The sequence below is a fragment of the Scomber scombrus genome, chromosome 12 (assembly GCF_963691925.1).
Source record: "Scomber scombrus chromosome 12, fScoSco1.1, whole genome shotgun sequence".
In the NCBI taxonomy this organism is placed as follows: domain Eukaryota; kingdom Metazoa; phylum Chordata; class Actinopteri; order Scombriformes; family Scombridae; genus Scomber; species Scomber scombrus.
The window spans coordinates 22,623,134-22,638,652 of NC_084981.1; the positions used below are offsets into that span (position 1 = coordinate 22,623,134).

General features: G+C 38.4%; 1 protein-coding gene across 16 annotated transcripts in view; it reads left to right on the forward strand.

Moving 5' to 3' along the window:
* The window catches only part of slc8a1b (solute carrier family 8 member 1b), a 125,557-nt gene extending 116,551 nt beyond the window's left edge, over nucleotides 1–9,006 (forward strand). For all 16 annotated transcript variants that reach the window (XM_062430690.1, XM_062430699.1, XM_062430694.1 and 13 more), the window contains 4 exons: nucleotides 1,530–1,715; nucleotides 1,887–1,976; nucleotides 8,524–8,627; nucleotides 8,734–9,006. In XM_062430690.1, coding sequence (XP_062286674.1) covers nucleotides 1,530–1,715; nucleotides 1,887–1,976; nucleotides 8,524–8,627; nucleotides 8,734–9,006 — 653 coding nt within the window. The remainder of the gene's footprint in view (nucleotides 1–1,529; nucleotides 1,716–1,886; nucleotides 1,977–8,523; nucleotides 8,628–8,733) is intronic.
* Nucleotides 9,007–15,519: the final 6,513 nt, after the last annotated feature.

Below are 15,519 nucleotides of genomic sequence, written 5' to 3' on the forward strand. Positions count from 1 at the left end.
TGTGTGTGTGTGTGTGTGTGTGTACGTACTAAACCATGATAGTGAATGAGGCCGTTGCTCTCTGTTCTGACCTTCTACTCTTCATTTATAGTTCATGATTTGATTAGTTCCATGTGCTTACCCTGAAAAGGAAACATTTATTTTTAATTAAATAGAATAAGGTACATGTTGGAGGGGCTTAAGTTTGGGTTGGTGACCCCTGAGGAAACCATTGGCCCTATTAGAGTGCATTAATCTGCATTAACCCCTGATAAAGTATTATAATTGCACAACACGCCACTTAGATCTGGTGCATAAATTCCAGGCTGTCTTGTAATTTTATCGTCTGTTATAACAGAAGGTTAGCAATCAAAGTGTCAACAGCTGCAGTACATTTGTAGAAAATGATGGTCTCATGTCGGGGTCATTGTGGTTATAAAGTCAGGATGAGGATGATTCAAGTGTTGAGTTAGATCTTTTTCTGATTTTTACTACTTAAATAGTTACACTGGTACAGTAGATGACATGTCTCTCCAAACTCAGCTTAGTGAAGGATGGTCTTCATTTGGTTGTTTTGTGCATTTAAATGGATCACCAGCTCTTAGGTTAAATATATACAGTGGGTGAATGCGGAAGATGAAATCAATAAGAGATCAGGGCTTTCCCCAGGATTTACACAGTGTTTTTTCATGGAAAGAGCAGGTAATCTCATTTATTCGTTCATTTCAGTCGTTTAAAAATGGAACGAGAACAACAGCAAGACACACACAGACGAGTGGATAGACTGCTAATGGTGTGTGGATGTTAGTGTGTATCAGTTTCAGCTATTCCCCCATGTTCAGCAAACATACTAAGCATCATCACACACACACACATACATACAGTACATGTGCACAACACAGCCTTACACTGTGGTTGGTTTTAGTCCATGTCCTGATGATAGTTAGTTAAAATTAGACTATTAAAAAAAAATCTGTAGTGGTGTCATGTTAATGTATTTTTGTTACTATTGACTTGAACCTACAATCTTTCTTTCTGCTGGAGCACAAGAGATACAAACAGAATCCTTTAATCCCTTTAAATCAGGTGACTCGGGCCAACCATAGACAGATGATATCAGCTCTTTTCTCCCAGCAGTGCAAATCTGAGTGTGTAAAAATCCACAATAAAGTCAGAATGTGTCCAATGTGCAAAATCAAATTTGATAGATTGTATTCATGATATCTTCAACTGGTCTGATGCTCAACAGATTTGATTTGATACTTTCCACTGGCATCAATATTTCTCCATGTAGCTGTTACTGTTCCTGTATTGTGCTGTTTGTTTAGACAGGAATATTTTGTAAACTGGTTTATTCATGGAAAGAGGGAGGGTTAGCCACAGAATAACAGCTTAACCTGAATACTTGATGATCTATTTCATGCATGTAAACTACCAAAATGGTTTTCCTTTGCAGATGAAACTTTGCAGGAATCAAACCTGTACACAGAACATGACACAGCCGCACTCGTCTTTAACCCTTATATCTCTCTTCCCTGTTTCTCCTGCAGGTGAGGATGATGATGACGAGGAGTGCGGGGAAGAGAAGCTGCCATCATGTTTCGACTACGTCATGCACTTCCTCACCGTCTTCTGGAAGGTTCTGTTCGCTTTCGTACCACCCACAGATTACTGGAACGGCTGGGCCTGCTTCGTCGTCTCCATCTGCATGATCGGACTGCTCACCGCCGTCATAGGTAAGACGACAGCCGAAAAAAACAAAAAGATATGATGCTCAAATCTGTTTGTTTTTACATTCTGTATTTATGGAATATTTTGCATTTTCGATGTATTTTTTGGCGCAATTGCTTTATTTGATTTATTGTGATGATGATGATGATGATGATGATGTTTTGATGTTATCACAGGGGACCTGGCCAGTCATTTTGGCTGCACAGTGGGCCTGAAAGACTCGGTCACAGCAGTAGTATTTGTTGCATTGGGAACCTCTGTTCCAGGTAAGTGTGTGGACAAACACATATGTTTGTACGTGTGCTAATGTACTAATATTGATCCATCAGCGTCTCTGTTTTAAAGAGCTTAAATATCGTGATATTAGACTTTCCACCAACCTTACTCGAAGATCTTTCTCTCTCCACATTTGGCATTTGGCTTCATAAGGCCTTTATAAGCATAAAATATCCTGAAGTCTTCAATTTAGAAATGCATTTACATTAATCAGTGATACCCTTCAGGGAGTGTGCCTTGACATGTTTAGTTCCTTGCCTCACTTTTTACAACTAGAGGTTTTATTCCTCTCATTTATTTTCCCGAATGTGCGAGTATGAAAGTAAAAGATTGCTTTACACTGATAGTGGTGATTAAAGCCTCATCAAAGTCAATGCTCTTTTAACAACAATCAACTAAAGCACATTTTTTAACTATAATACAACAATGGAAAGAAGCTAACCCTAACCCCACATTTAGTATAGGCAATGCAAAATAGTGTACCAGTCAATAGTTTGGACACACCTTCCCATTCACTTGAATAGGAAAGTGTGTCTTACATTTGAGAAATTGCAAGATACAAACTTCTTTTTTTTTTGCAGTTTGGTTCATATACAGATAATGAATAAAATTAAATAAAACCAAAGGATGTTTTATACAGGTATCGACACACAAGAAAAAAAGGGAACAAAGAATCATCCAACCCACCACTAGTGAAAATTCCACTTTGATCTTCACTAACTCAAATTCTTTCACATTTGGTGTGCATATTGTGAAATATTACAAAGGTGTAAAATGTAAATTATCTTTAATTATACATTTAGGTGTTAATCAGGTCACCAAGACACATTTTAATGATTTGGACAGTAGTTTTGGACCGTAGTCTTCCAAAATAACATATTTTTTTTCCAAAACCATTCATCACTATTGATCACTGTTTAATTATATATGCATAATAATAATAATAATAATAATATTATGTTTTTTAAGTTTTAGGCAAAAAAAAAAATGACCGTAGGTTAGGAAAGCATCAGTTTGGGTTAAAATGTATTTATTTTCTATGAAAAAAATATGGTTGACTTGTGGTTGGAAACAGGAAATGAAAGCACTACAAAACAGTCTTAGAAATTGATTTTTTTTTTCTCACTTGATTTGAAGTGATTAAACACCCCCAAAAGAGAGAGAAAAGACACATTAAAAATGTGCAGCTTATGTTTTCCCCCTCTTGTCATTCTGGTGTTTTTTTTACCATGACTGAACCAGTAGTTTCTAGACTCTCCAGAGTATTTTTAATGCGTGGGAGCCTGTTAGAGAGTTCTGTGCAGTCTGCAGACAACGGCATAGATCATCCTCTAAACATGAAGAATGACCGCAGCCAGTTAAATATGTTTTAACCTTGGCACCGGTCTGCTGCTTTCAACACTAACACTAACACTAACACTAACACACACACACACACACACACACACACACACACACACACACACACACACACACACACACACACACACACGCATACACACACACACTGAGAGCATACACGCAGACATACAGTACATGCTAGAATGCTGAATGTATAAGCTAAAACATACTAATAAACAACTGTGCAACTGTAATTGCTCACACTCATGCTTGCACATGCACACATATGCCTGCACTGTTACCACCATACCTTATTAACATAGTACTATTTGTCATGTCAGGCTCAGGTGGTCTCTGTCCTCCCATTTAGGGAACTGAGGGATAGAAATGATGTATAACACACTATTTTACACACACACACACACACACACACATATATGTATACATGCAGTAAATGTATTATTTCCAGTCACATTAATAAAAATAAACACATTTATGGACAAATACATATACACACAGATATATATACACACATACACACTAAATATGTAGAGCTGCAGAATGAAACAAAGTGGTTCAGCCTTTCAGCCTATTAACAGAACTTCTTGTGGCCCACACACACACACACACACACACACACACATACACACACACACACACGAAGAAACAGATTTCCAGCTCTTTGGCTATTACGGTTAATAAAACCCATCCTGAGCTGTGGTTCCATGATGATTAACGTTGTTTATCACAGTTATCTTGTCTAGCACACACACACACAAACAAGAGTTGTGCAGGTAGTAAAAAGAAAATAGTAAAACACAAACATTAAAAATTGGTTGTTTTCATGGGAAACCTCTGAGCCTCATTACTTAACAAGTCCAAAGCAAATTTAAAGTATAGCCTGTATCACTTCATGTTAGCCTCAGAAAGTCAATAAAATATTTTAACTGTGAAAAATGCACTAGGGGGGTTCAATGGGATAAACAAAAGGAACATTACATAAGGAAGATGCTGTGTAAGTCAAGTCAAGTCAAACTTTATTTATAAAGCACATTTAAAAACAACCTCAGTTGAACCAAAGTGCTGTACAGTTATTAAAATACAATATAATCATACACAAATATAATAATAAATAAAACAGTAAAGGAATGATAAGATTTCAATTTTTAAAAAAGAGTAAAAGTAAAGATAAAAATACAATAAAAATAAAATAAGAGCCAAGGATTCTCACCTATCTGTGGCTGTAGTGTAGTAAATAATAGGTCTGGACATTAAATTATACATTTATTATTACAGATTTACAGTTTTATATATATTATATTTCAGGTCAAATATTGAATAAAGTGGAATATGTAGATTGAATTTGACTAAGGTAGGAACATTACTTTAAATTACATTAAAGCACATTTGACCTTTTAAAAATTAGTTGTGGCAAAATTACCCAGAGACCTTAGGGGCATTAAGGTAATTAAGGGGAATTGAAGTGGCATTAAGTTCGTACGAAGACAAAAGTAGAACTTGCTTATATAAACCTTTCAGTTGATGCAGAGAGATGCTGCGGTAAAGAAGAGCAGGAGGATAATGGGTAAAAAATATCTCTGGAGGATGGATGAGGGATGAAGACACTACTGTCAAATCTGGTTTGAGAGACATGAACGATGTTCCAACATAATGTTTCTCTGTTTCTGTGTAGGAGCTTTAAAGCTTCCCATTGCTCTCTGGAGATAGATGAAATAGGGTGATGGACACTAATTATATTGTCTACATGAATTTAGAAAGGAGGCAATTTAGCAGACTCTATTAGACAGCCAATTATTCAAATTTTTATTAAAATATTGGCCTGCTGTCTGATTACTTACTCATTACTGGAGGACTACTTTCCCAAACACTGATCAAACTAACCTGCACCGAAATAACAAAATCAGAAACTCTTTTTTCCAGCATTTCTCCATTTTGAGGCATTGAGACTGTCGTTCTGCATGGTTGCAGCAACGCTGTGATCCAGAATAAAATATTTAGTCTGAATATTCAACGTGCAGAGAAGATATAATGTAATGTAATGACTTTTGTAACTTCTGACCTGCTGTCTGGCAACACCTTTGACCAAGAACTTGATCCATGATAAGACATCTCAAAAACTTAAGGGCCAGATTTCTTTGAAATTTCCCCAGAGACTGAATATATCAAAGTAGTCTTGTGCACATATATAAAACCTCAGTGGGATATGGGCTTGATACAAATATCAATTAAAGTGCAACCAGCACACAAGAGTCAATACTACCTTTTAGCTTCAAACAACCTACAGGTCTTAGGGCAAATATGCATAGGAAGGAAATTGGGGATATATATATTACATATAATATCAACATGACAAATAATCTAATCACAGTCTTGCACAAACCTCCAATCAATAAGTTACCAGAGGGTTCATCCTCTAAACCTTAATGTTTGGTGACCACCTAATCTTTCCTCTAAGCCCACCACTGGGGAAAAAATATCCACTTGAAGGAAGATTACTAGATTTGCCATGCGAACATCAATGCTCCTCCCCATGAGCCCCATAGAGCAAGAGGGAAAGGGGAGCAGAGAAGAGAGGGAGGAGAAGATGCAGAGAGGAACAATGAGGTAGAAAGTGATAGAGAGAGAGAGAGAGCGAGACTGGTTGATTGACAGAGAGGCTGAGGAAAAGGGCAGAATACTTTCCAGGGAGGTGTACTCTCACAGAAGGAGCTGCTGAGTGGAAGCTGTTTCACTCACACACACACACACACACACACACACACACACACACACACACACATACACACACGCTGCTGCTGACATGCAAACACCCACACACACACACACACAAATACACACACGCTGCTGCTGACATGCAAACACCCACGCACTCACCCACTCAATCAGGCACACACAAGCACTCAAAGACCAATTGATGCATACACACACACACACACACACACACACACACACACACATGCGCACATAGACAGGCCTTTACCAGCTGGTGGAGGCATGGCATCAGATTGGACCCAGGTGGCGTTCACTAACGCACCAACACACACATGAGGGCAGACGGGCACAAATAAATAGATCCTACACACACATACACACAAACACACATACACACACACACACACACACACACACAAACACACAAACACACACATACACTTGAGCCCAGCAGGCTTGTCCTTGAAGCTTTAAGGTGTAAGGAGAGATTTATCTTTGCTGGACTCTACCCATCTTTCTTTGGCCCATTGCCTCTCCCACCATCCAATCCCTCTCCTCCTCAATCGTCTTCCGGTCCTCCCATCATCCTCTTTTCCGCTGCCAGTTTGGCTGCCACTTCAAGAAAGCATTTCCTCCTCTTTTTTAACTTTTGCTTCTTCACTCCGTTGCTTTTTCGTTACATTTGTATTCCTGTGTTCTTCTCTCTCTATATCGGCGAGATAAAAGTAAGACAAAATCATTACTGACAATGTGATGTAGATCAAATTAGAGAGCGGATAGAGCACTACCTGACCACTCAGCTCTCAGTGAAGCCATTGTTCAGATTTGGCAGGTCTCCACTGCTCCTTTCAGTATGGTGAGGAAGAGTGTCCGTTTTAGTTTGGCAAACATTACACTGGGGGGAAATTCTTGGGACTAAGCAGCGTGATGCTGATTAGTTGTCAGGCCAAGATTTGTTTGCCCCTCCAAACTGAGATTCAGCCTTGTAAATTATTGATCTTGGACCAAATCCGGCCCATGGTGGTTGCCAGTGATGAAACACTGTAACAGGATTAAAGACTGTTGTTTCTAATTTAAGGTTCCCTGTCAAAGTGTGGAAAACAGGATTTGTACAGTGTTCTGTATTAATAATTATAAGTTTAATGTATTTATTAAAAGTGCCTTTCTCTGTTGTACTGTTCTTGTATTAGTCAGAACGGTCAAGAGTTCAAGTGTAAACCTGTTTGTACTGTAGAACATTCACTCAATCGGTAAAAGCACTTTTTTTTTATAAGTGCAATGCAGTGTTCCATCCCCAAGGCCCAATCATCTTCAACTAACCTTTATATTCTGAGTTGTACAAAAGACAGACCAGTTATATAACGGTAGCTAATGGTGACAGAAGAGTAAAGGCCAAGTCTAGAATTAAAAGTTTTCTTGTTCTCATTTTCAATTAAGTGGTCAGAACATGTGCTTGATGGTGGTACTAGAGAAAAGGTCATAGTTTCATCAAACTCAATATACTGTCCTCAACTTTATTTGATGGCAACCAGGACAGTTAATGAAGCTATTCCAGTCAAACAGCCCGAGGGATGGAGGTGATTGTGATCCAGAGATAAAAGAAAAATAAAAATATCAAAAGAAATGGGTTAATAATTAATATATATAAATACAATTAAAGAGCATGCTGTCTGACTTGTTTCAAAAGTATTATCTCTAAATACATGTGACTTGGGGAATAATGCTCTGCAGCATCCTTAACACCCAACTGCAAAACCCCCTCATTTAAAATAATTTCTTCAGCAAAAGTCAGTTTGTTTTACTTCACACTAACAAACAACTGATCATCTTTACAAAAATGAAATGTTCTGCCTTGGTGATTTCAGAAAGGCTTCAGACTCAGTCTAGTATAACAGCCTGCTCGCAAGGCTGCATTCAGACCAAATTAGGCAATCTGGCACTATGGCGCTGGGTGCTGCAATGTTTTTTAGGGTACCGGTGAAACTATGAAATATGATGAAGGGAGTCAACTTGGAGCTAACAGATTAATGCATTTAAGGATTTATCAACTATAAATCAATATTACAACTCTGGAAAGTTTCACAGCAACAAATGTTTTATCTTTGATCACAAGGTAAAAAGTCAAATACGGAGTTCACTTTACAAAGTTATTCAGCAGGAATGTGCAGTTGTATGTATGTGATTGGCCACAGCAGCATGATGTCAGGTGGTGTATCGACAAATGCTTGATCCGGTTAAACTTTTTAACACGGCCTAAAATTAAAACAATGTATAAACACCTGACATATTCTGTAAATATGGAAAGAGCTGCAATATTTTATATTGAAGGACTATCAAAACTTGGCCAGTTAAGTTTACTTAAAAAACCTTGTGTTGAAAGATTTGTTTCCAACTTCTGACAAGCATTCATTGAGTAAGTATGCAAAAATTTGACCTATCTCAACCCCTTTCTTTTTCCATTAGATACCTTTGCAAGCAAGGTAGCTGCTACCCAGGATCAGTATGCAGACGCATCCATTGGTAATGTGACTGGCTCCAACGCTGTCAATGTTTTCCTGGGCATCGGAGTGAGTCCCAATTAATTTGCAGATTAATTGATTGATAGTTGAAGTACAATGGCACTTGATAACTATTATGTATTTATGCTAATGATTTTATGCTGATGCTCAACAGGTGGCGTGGTCCATTGCTGCCATCTACCACCAGAGCCAAGGGCGGGAGTTCAGGGTGGATCCAGGCACACTGGCCTTTTCTGTCACGCTCTTTACCATCTTTGCCTTTATATCCGTTGGCACACTGATGTACCGGCGGCGACCAGAGATCGGTGGAGAGCTGGGCGGGCCCCGGACTGCGAAGGTCCTGACCACCATGCTGTTCGTTAGCCTGTGGCTCCTCTACATCCTCTTCTCCTCACTGGAGGCTTACTGCCACATCACCGGCTTCTAAGATGGAAGGAGACAACGAAGAGAAGGGTGAGACAGAAGGACGACATGGAAGAAGAAAGCAAGGGGAGGTGGACCAATGGATGGATTTGAAAATTAAGGCTGTCTCATTGATCTATCACTCTCCCTTTACGCAATAGATTGAATGACGAATGAATGGATGGATGTATAGATGAAGGAACGGAGGACACATTAAAGCATCTAAAATCAGAATAGAATGAGGTACAGATGCATGGAAGGACAACGACATACAGGAGAATCATAGGAGCTTGAAAGAAAAAGGAATAAACTAAAGCTACCGGAATACATTTTTTGTCTCAATCTATAAATCTAAAACAATCAATTTAAAGTTGTCTTAACCCTCCCTATTTTAAATAAGTAAAACTAGTCTCCAAAGTCACAAACACACATGCACACACACAAACAAACACACGATGTGTCTCAGCTGGTTCAACCATACAGAAATCAAAATGTGGCATGCCACAATGGTTAAAACAGACTGACACCATCACAGTTACCAGCTTGGATGTGTGGCTTCAACAACAGCAATCTCATTAATCCCCTTCCCGTTGGAGCAGTGAACTCTCACGTCCGGCTACAATAACGAGAGGAGCGAGACAGAAAAAAGACAGAATAACTGTGTTAATGTGTACATGCATGATCCGACAATACTGAAAAACACAATCAGAAGAAATTGGATATATTGCCACAGTCGTTTAATGACAACAAACTGTATGTGTGTGTGTGTGAACTGGTGTGTGACTCTGTGTTTCTGTGCTTGTGTGTTGTGGGAAGATGGTCAAGTACTTTGAAAAAGTCGCCTCTCATTTTTGCTGTTGCTGCGTGAGACAGAATATGCTTTCGTATTCCAGGTCTTTTTTGACTCTCGCACTACCAGCCTGTAGAAATGCGTGAGTAAGACTCTTTTTGCGGGAGGGCACGTTCAACAAAGCGAAATGTTCTGAACGTCACTGAGATTTGAGATGTAAATACAAAGAGCTTAACATACTTTATAGCTCCACTTCTTTCCTTCTGAATGTCTTGGTTTCGCCATGCGCTCCTGAACGGGCCCTCTTTCTGTTGCTTTATACTGTAGATGTAAATGATTTAAGGTCTAATTTGAATCAAGAAGGGGTTAGTGTGCTTTTACCTTTAATAAGGCCATGTCTGACAGGACAAAATGGCCACTCTACCGTTTAAAACTGTTAGAGAAACTATTATCATTGCATAAATATCTAGGTTAATCTTATGTGTGCTTGTTTTTTGTTTTTATTTATGTGGAATTCTTTTTCCTGGTTTTCCACCAATGAGATTGCCACCTTCATGTGTCAATCGAAACATTGCAATAGACTTTGAAAAACATAGGTACCGCCCTCTGTGAATCCTCATAGGCTGTCTGTTTCTGGTGCCGCTTTCCCATTGGTTCACTTAACAGCTTCTGCCATTATCTGTCTTGAGCACCTCCCCCTGGCTGGTCAGTGGACCAATCAAAATCCTCAAGGGCTTTGTATGAAACAACCACTAATCCCTAACCCTGACCCTTGGTTTATAATTCTTCACATAGATTGCTCTTTAGGGGACTATTTAACAGGGATTTGTATTCCTTAACCTTGTCAACAACTTGCTCAGTTGTTAGAACTCTGCTTCAGTGTGGCTTAAAAAGAAAAAAACAAGACTACATGAAACATGAACAGTTTCACAGCTTCATTTAGTACTGACATTGCCAGACCAAGTATCCAGAGTTACTAAATATCCAATCACCCAATGATCCAGACATCTCATTAAGGCGAGACTAAGCCCTTTCTCAGTGGCACTCTTTCCCAGTTGATTACAAAGACTGCTTATAAATTGGGGTCAGCCTTATTCAAAATTAAGTCACCCATACTATTTTATATCCCAGGCAGGCTCCACTTATAGTTATGCTTCTCAAATATACTTCAGCCATGCGGATCATGAGGACCTTCACCCAAAGGAGGCAATGAAAGTGAGACTTAATATGATTTCTTCATTCAAGGGCAAGTTTTTTGCTCTTAAATGAAGAGCCATGATGTAACCGGGGAGATTCATGCTTCACATACAGCTTTAGAAACCAAGTGTTGATACTTTACTTCAGCAACTACTTCTACGTCTTCACATGGGAGCCGGCAGATGAAGGAATAGTGTAAAAGTATTTTCTGCTGGTGGAGACAGTGGATTACAAACAGATCAGGGTAAATGCTGAGACATCTAACATAGTGTACACCTAATCTCAAACAGCCAGACTCTGTTTGACAAGCTCACAGAGGTCTGGAGAAAATTGTATCAAAACTGGAATAAGCCCTGTACAACGCATTCGATTGGCTATGGGTCAGACAACACCCACCCCCAGAAACTGTATTTCTGTGACCTGTACCAAAAAGTGAGTTCAGCAGCTGGAAGTCAGGCTCTCTTTGTGTTTTTGGGATAACCACATGGCCCTGTTAATTGAGTTTTCCAATCCAGCTATGAGCATTTTCACATAAATGAGATGGAAGGCATATATAAAAGCCATAATAACATGCAACATCAACAGGGCGAGCAGTATGAGATGGTATAAGTGACAGCAATGGAGGGCAAGAAATATCTAATCAGACCGATCACTGTTGTGAATACTGTTAATAAAAAACTGAATGAAAGAATTTCAAATATGCAACATAATTGATTGATGGCTACATGCTCAACTGCTTAATGTCTGAAACTGTGGACAAATATCCCTCTTGTCTTTTCTATAATAATCATGACAGAAGGCAAAATAATCCTTAACACGTCGCTCTATGCTTTTTATCACTTGTCTCACTATGGTATGGTGCTTTTGTCATTGTTTGGAATTTTAAGAAATAATGTGTCTATTTGCATATTGAGTTGATGCTCGTTAGCCGTGCAGCCATGGTGATCTATCCTGGTTAAAACTGAGCCATGACACCAGCAAGCCTTGGTTAAGCGCCAAAGTGACAGACAACTAATCTCACTTTATGATACAGGTCCAAACAGGTTCTGGAGTGAAGTATAACTACACAGATTGTGTTTCAAACCCTCTGAATTTTGAGCTTTAATTCTACCTGAACTTTATGTGCATGATGGGACAAGAGTTGTGACAAGAGCTTAGAAGGCAAATAGGAATTTTGAAAACATTAGGCGTGACTTTACAGGACACTAAATAATTGTCAAGTGAGAGCCAGCTAATAAACATGCTTCAATACCTGCTCTAAAAGGCATCAACAGAACACTAAAACTCTCCATGAAATTACAATCAACTACACAACCAACAAACTATCACATTGACATCATCGAGCCGTGGCTTAGCAGCGGTTACTATTACTGCCCAAGAAACAGGGTTCAGTTATCAGCAGACAAGAAATATATTCTGAAAATATTTCTATAGCCTGTGCGCTTTTGGCCAAATGAAACACATGAAAGTGGCTCAAAAGTATGTGTAGAATAAAATGTTCAAGCCTATATATTAACTGTCTGTCAAAGAGGTTTACACTTCGGACTGTTAACTATTTTACTCGTTCAGCCAAAACCACAGAAATCGCAAAACTTACTGTATATGTAGGCATTTAAAAGAAATCCATACTTTGTTAAATGGCACTATACTGTATGCATCTGAATTGGCCAGAATTTTCCTGCTGATTTTGTTTTTTTACTTGATGTATAATATAATAAGTAGTATTTTAAATGTCATCTGTAAAGTAAGTAGTCAGGGCTAGATATAATTCATTTAAAACTTGGCAACAATCTTGTCACAGACAGCTTTCAACCCCTGTGAGAGACTAGAGCTGAGCAGAGCCCTGGATTGGATGAGTTTGGCAAATCCAGAATATCTTGATGAAAAAAGTAAAATCTTCTAGTTTTTGTTATAGTCTTAGTCGCCAAATGATGCGCTTGGACTAAAGAACCCACTCCAGAATGACTGATTTCAGCAGCATGGGGACAACTTAAAAATTAAATCATATAAGCGCTAAATTAAATTACCCCTCTGACAGCTGAACTGAAGTGAAATTTCAGATTGCTTGAATTTACCAAACTCTGCGCAATGTGTGGCTCTCCATTAGAGTAGTTGTTCTCATGTGAAGGCCTTGGAGTGGCAGTTTACCCCTGTTTTGCCAAAGGGAAATCTTTCTATCAGAAATATTTGCAGTCCAACCTATAAAAGGATTTTCTAACCAATGGACCTTTCTTAAAACACCAAATATTATTCACATTTCATTTACACTCTGAAGAAAGACAAAAGAAGCCTTGATGTTGTTTTAAACCTAAAAATAATCTTTCTATTTAAATTTGTATGCATTTGTCTCTTCACTGGCATGGAGCTGAAGGTTTATACACTGTAAAAAGTTATGCTAGCTTGCGCAAAAACAAAAAATAAAATAAAATAAATAAATAACATTACCGAGCAGTTTGCATCACTTTTTGAGTAACTTCAACAGGGTATAAACTACCTTTCATATGGATAAATATTGTTGGACTTACTTGAAATGTGCATGCTGCCTAATTTGTTCGAGTTATCTTGTGCAGGAATGAAAAGCTTGCAGTAATGTAGTTGTTTGCATCGAATTAGTTTGCTGCATAATTTTTCCAGGAGCTAACATTTTTCATTTAAGGGAAGTTAGCTCTTTTGCTACACCGGTTTTGTCGCACCGCTTCTCAGTGTATCTACCTTGACTTAAAAGCTAGTCTGACGTGAAGCTAATGGCAGATTAATGACAGCTGTTCAAAGCCGGACAGGGTTCGGACCAAGATGGGAGGATAAATGTTAGCTGCGACTAGCTGCCACGATTGCAAGAACCCCGCCGGGTTCTTTCTTCATTAGCATTCGAATTTAGCTTCCTGCCTCGGTTTGAAAAGTCAAAGGTGATAGCCAGGCCACCGCTGTACATACAACACTAAGAGCAAGCATGGGGTAGAAAACCATAGATTTTTTTTTTTTATTCCTCCGTGGTGGGTTTGAAGAAGTTGGGCAGGGTTTTAAAAGAAGGGAAAGAATTGCACTGGTTGTCGTTGCTGATGTGAAACGGCTACTATGTTGTTTCGTTGAAAACATTAACAAAGTTGCTTCTGATGTAAACAACAACAGAGATGTTGTCTTTTGACTCTGATTTACGATAAAAAATGTTGGACCTGATGTACAAAAAAAAAAAAAATCAGTTGTGAACAATTAATGTTGCTTCTGATGTAAAGATTGATGATGCGTTTTCGTAGCCTCGTTCACTTCTTGACTGTCTGTCTTACAGACTGAGGGATAAATAAATGCAACCCCCAAACTGATAGACAAAACAAACAAACAAATGAAGGGAAGGACAAACACCCCTGCTGGTAAAAGACTAAGCAACGTCACACTGCAGCGATTCGTGACCTGTCGGGGGAAAAAAACCTTACCAGAGCTATTCTCTACCCTTGAAGTACCATGAAACAACTACAATTTGAAAGATTGCTGTTATAAAGAGAGGACTTTTGAGAAGAAAGTCGAGGAGGAAGAAGAAGATGAAAATTTAAAGGAAAAAAAAAACATGAAGTTACAGCCATACATTGATTTCTGGGTCAGTGAGATTGAAATGGACTTCTCCTGCCCAGCATGTGTATTGTTATGGTGTCTATCTGTCCCTCTGTGTCTCTTTCCTCCTCTTTCTCTGTCTTTCTTTCACATCTCTCTGCTGCCAAAGTAACCAAAACAGGCAGTTATCATTTTGTTCTTTGTCTTTCCTTCCCCTCCTTCCCAAAATCCCTTTTTATCCTCCGTCTCCCTATGCCATGTTTTCCATATTTTGGAATGTCAATGTGCTACTTGTTGACACTGTGCATGAATGATAACATGTCTGTATATAGTTATAGAGAATTGTATCCCATTCCCCTGATGTTAACGAAAAGAAGGTTTGAATGTTGTACAGATTCAGGTTTTCTGTTCACCTTTTATTCTTTTTAGTTAACTTTTTTTTCAATGTTTGTAGAGCTTAACAACAGTATGTTTTTAATTTAAACGAAGACGGCATCGTCTTTTGTTTGGAGTAACTTGCACATTATTGATTAATTAAGGGTTCTTTTTGTTAAAAAGGCAATATCTGCTGTTATTGAATGAGAGATGAGATCTTAAAGGAGTTATGTATCTTAAATAAATAATCTATATGGGAGTTGCATGGGTTATTTGTACAAAAGAAAAAAAAGACACTGCTTGCTACTTCTAATACCATGGCTGTTTTCTCTGACAGAGGGCAAGGAATACTGTATGTACATCTAAAGGTTATTTTGTCATTAAATAAATAATAATAATATTGTGTATATACTGTACAGTGTTATTAGTGAGGAGGACTTTATGGCCATCACGCTAACCATAGAGAATTAATTCTACATATTTATTTAAAGGAGAAAAAAAACACTCAATACACTCAAGAATGACATATATTGCCTTTTTGGAGAAGTTGTAGATTGCTTAAAGCTTGTTTCTGCTTCGCTCTTTCTCGTTCTCTGGCTGGTTTAGGTGATTTGTCTCTTCTTCTGATTT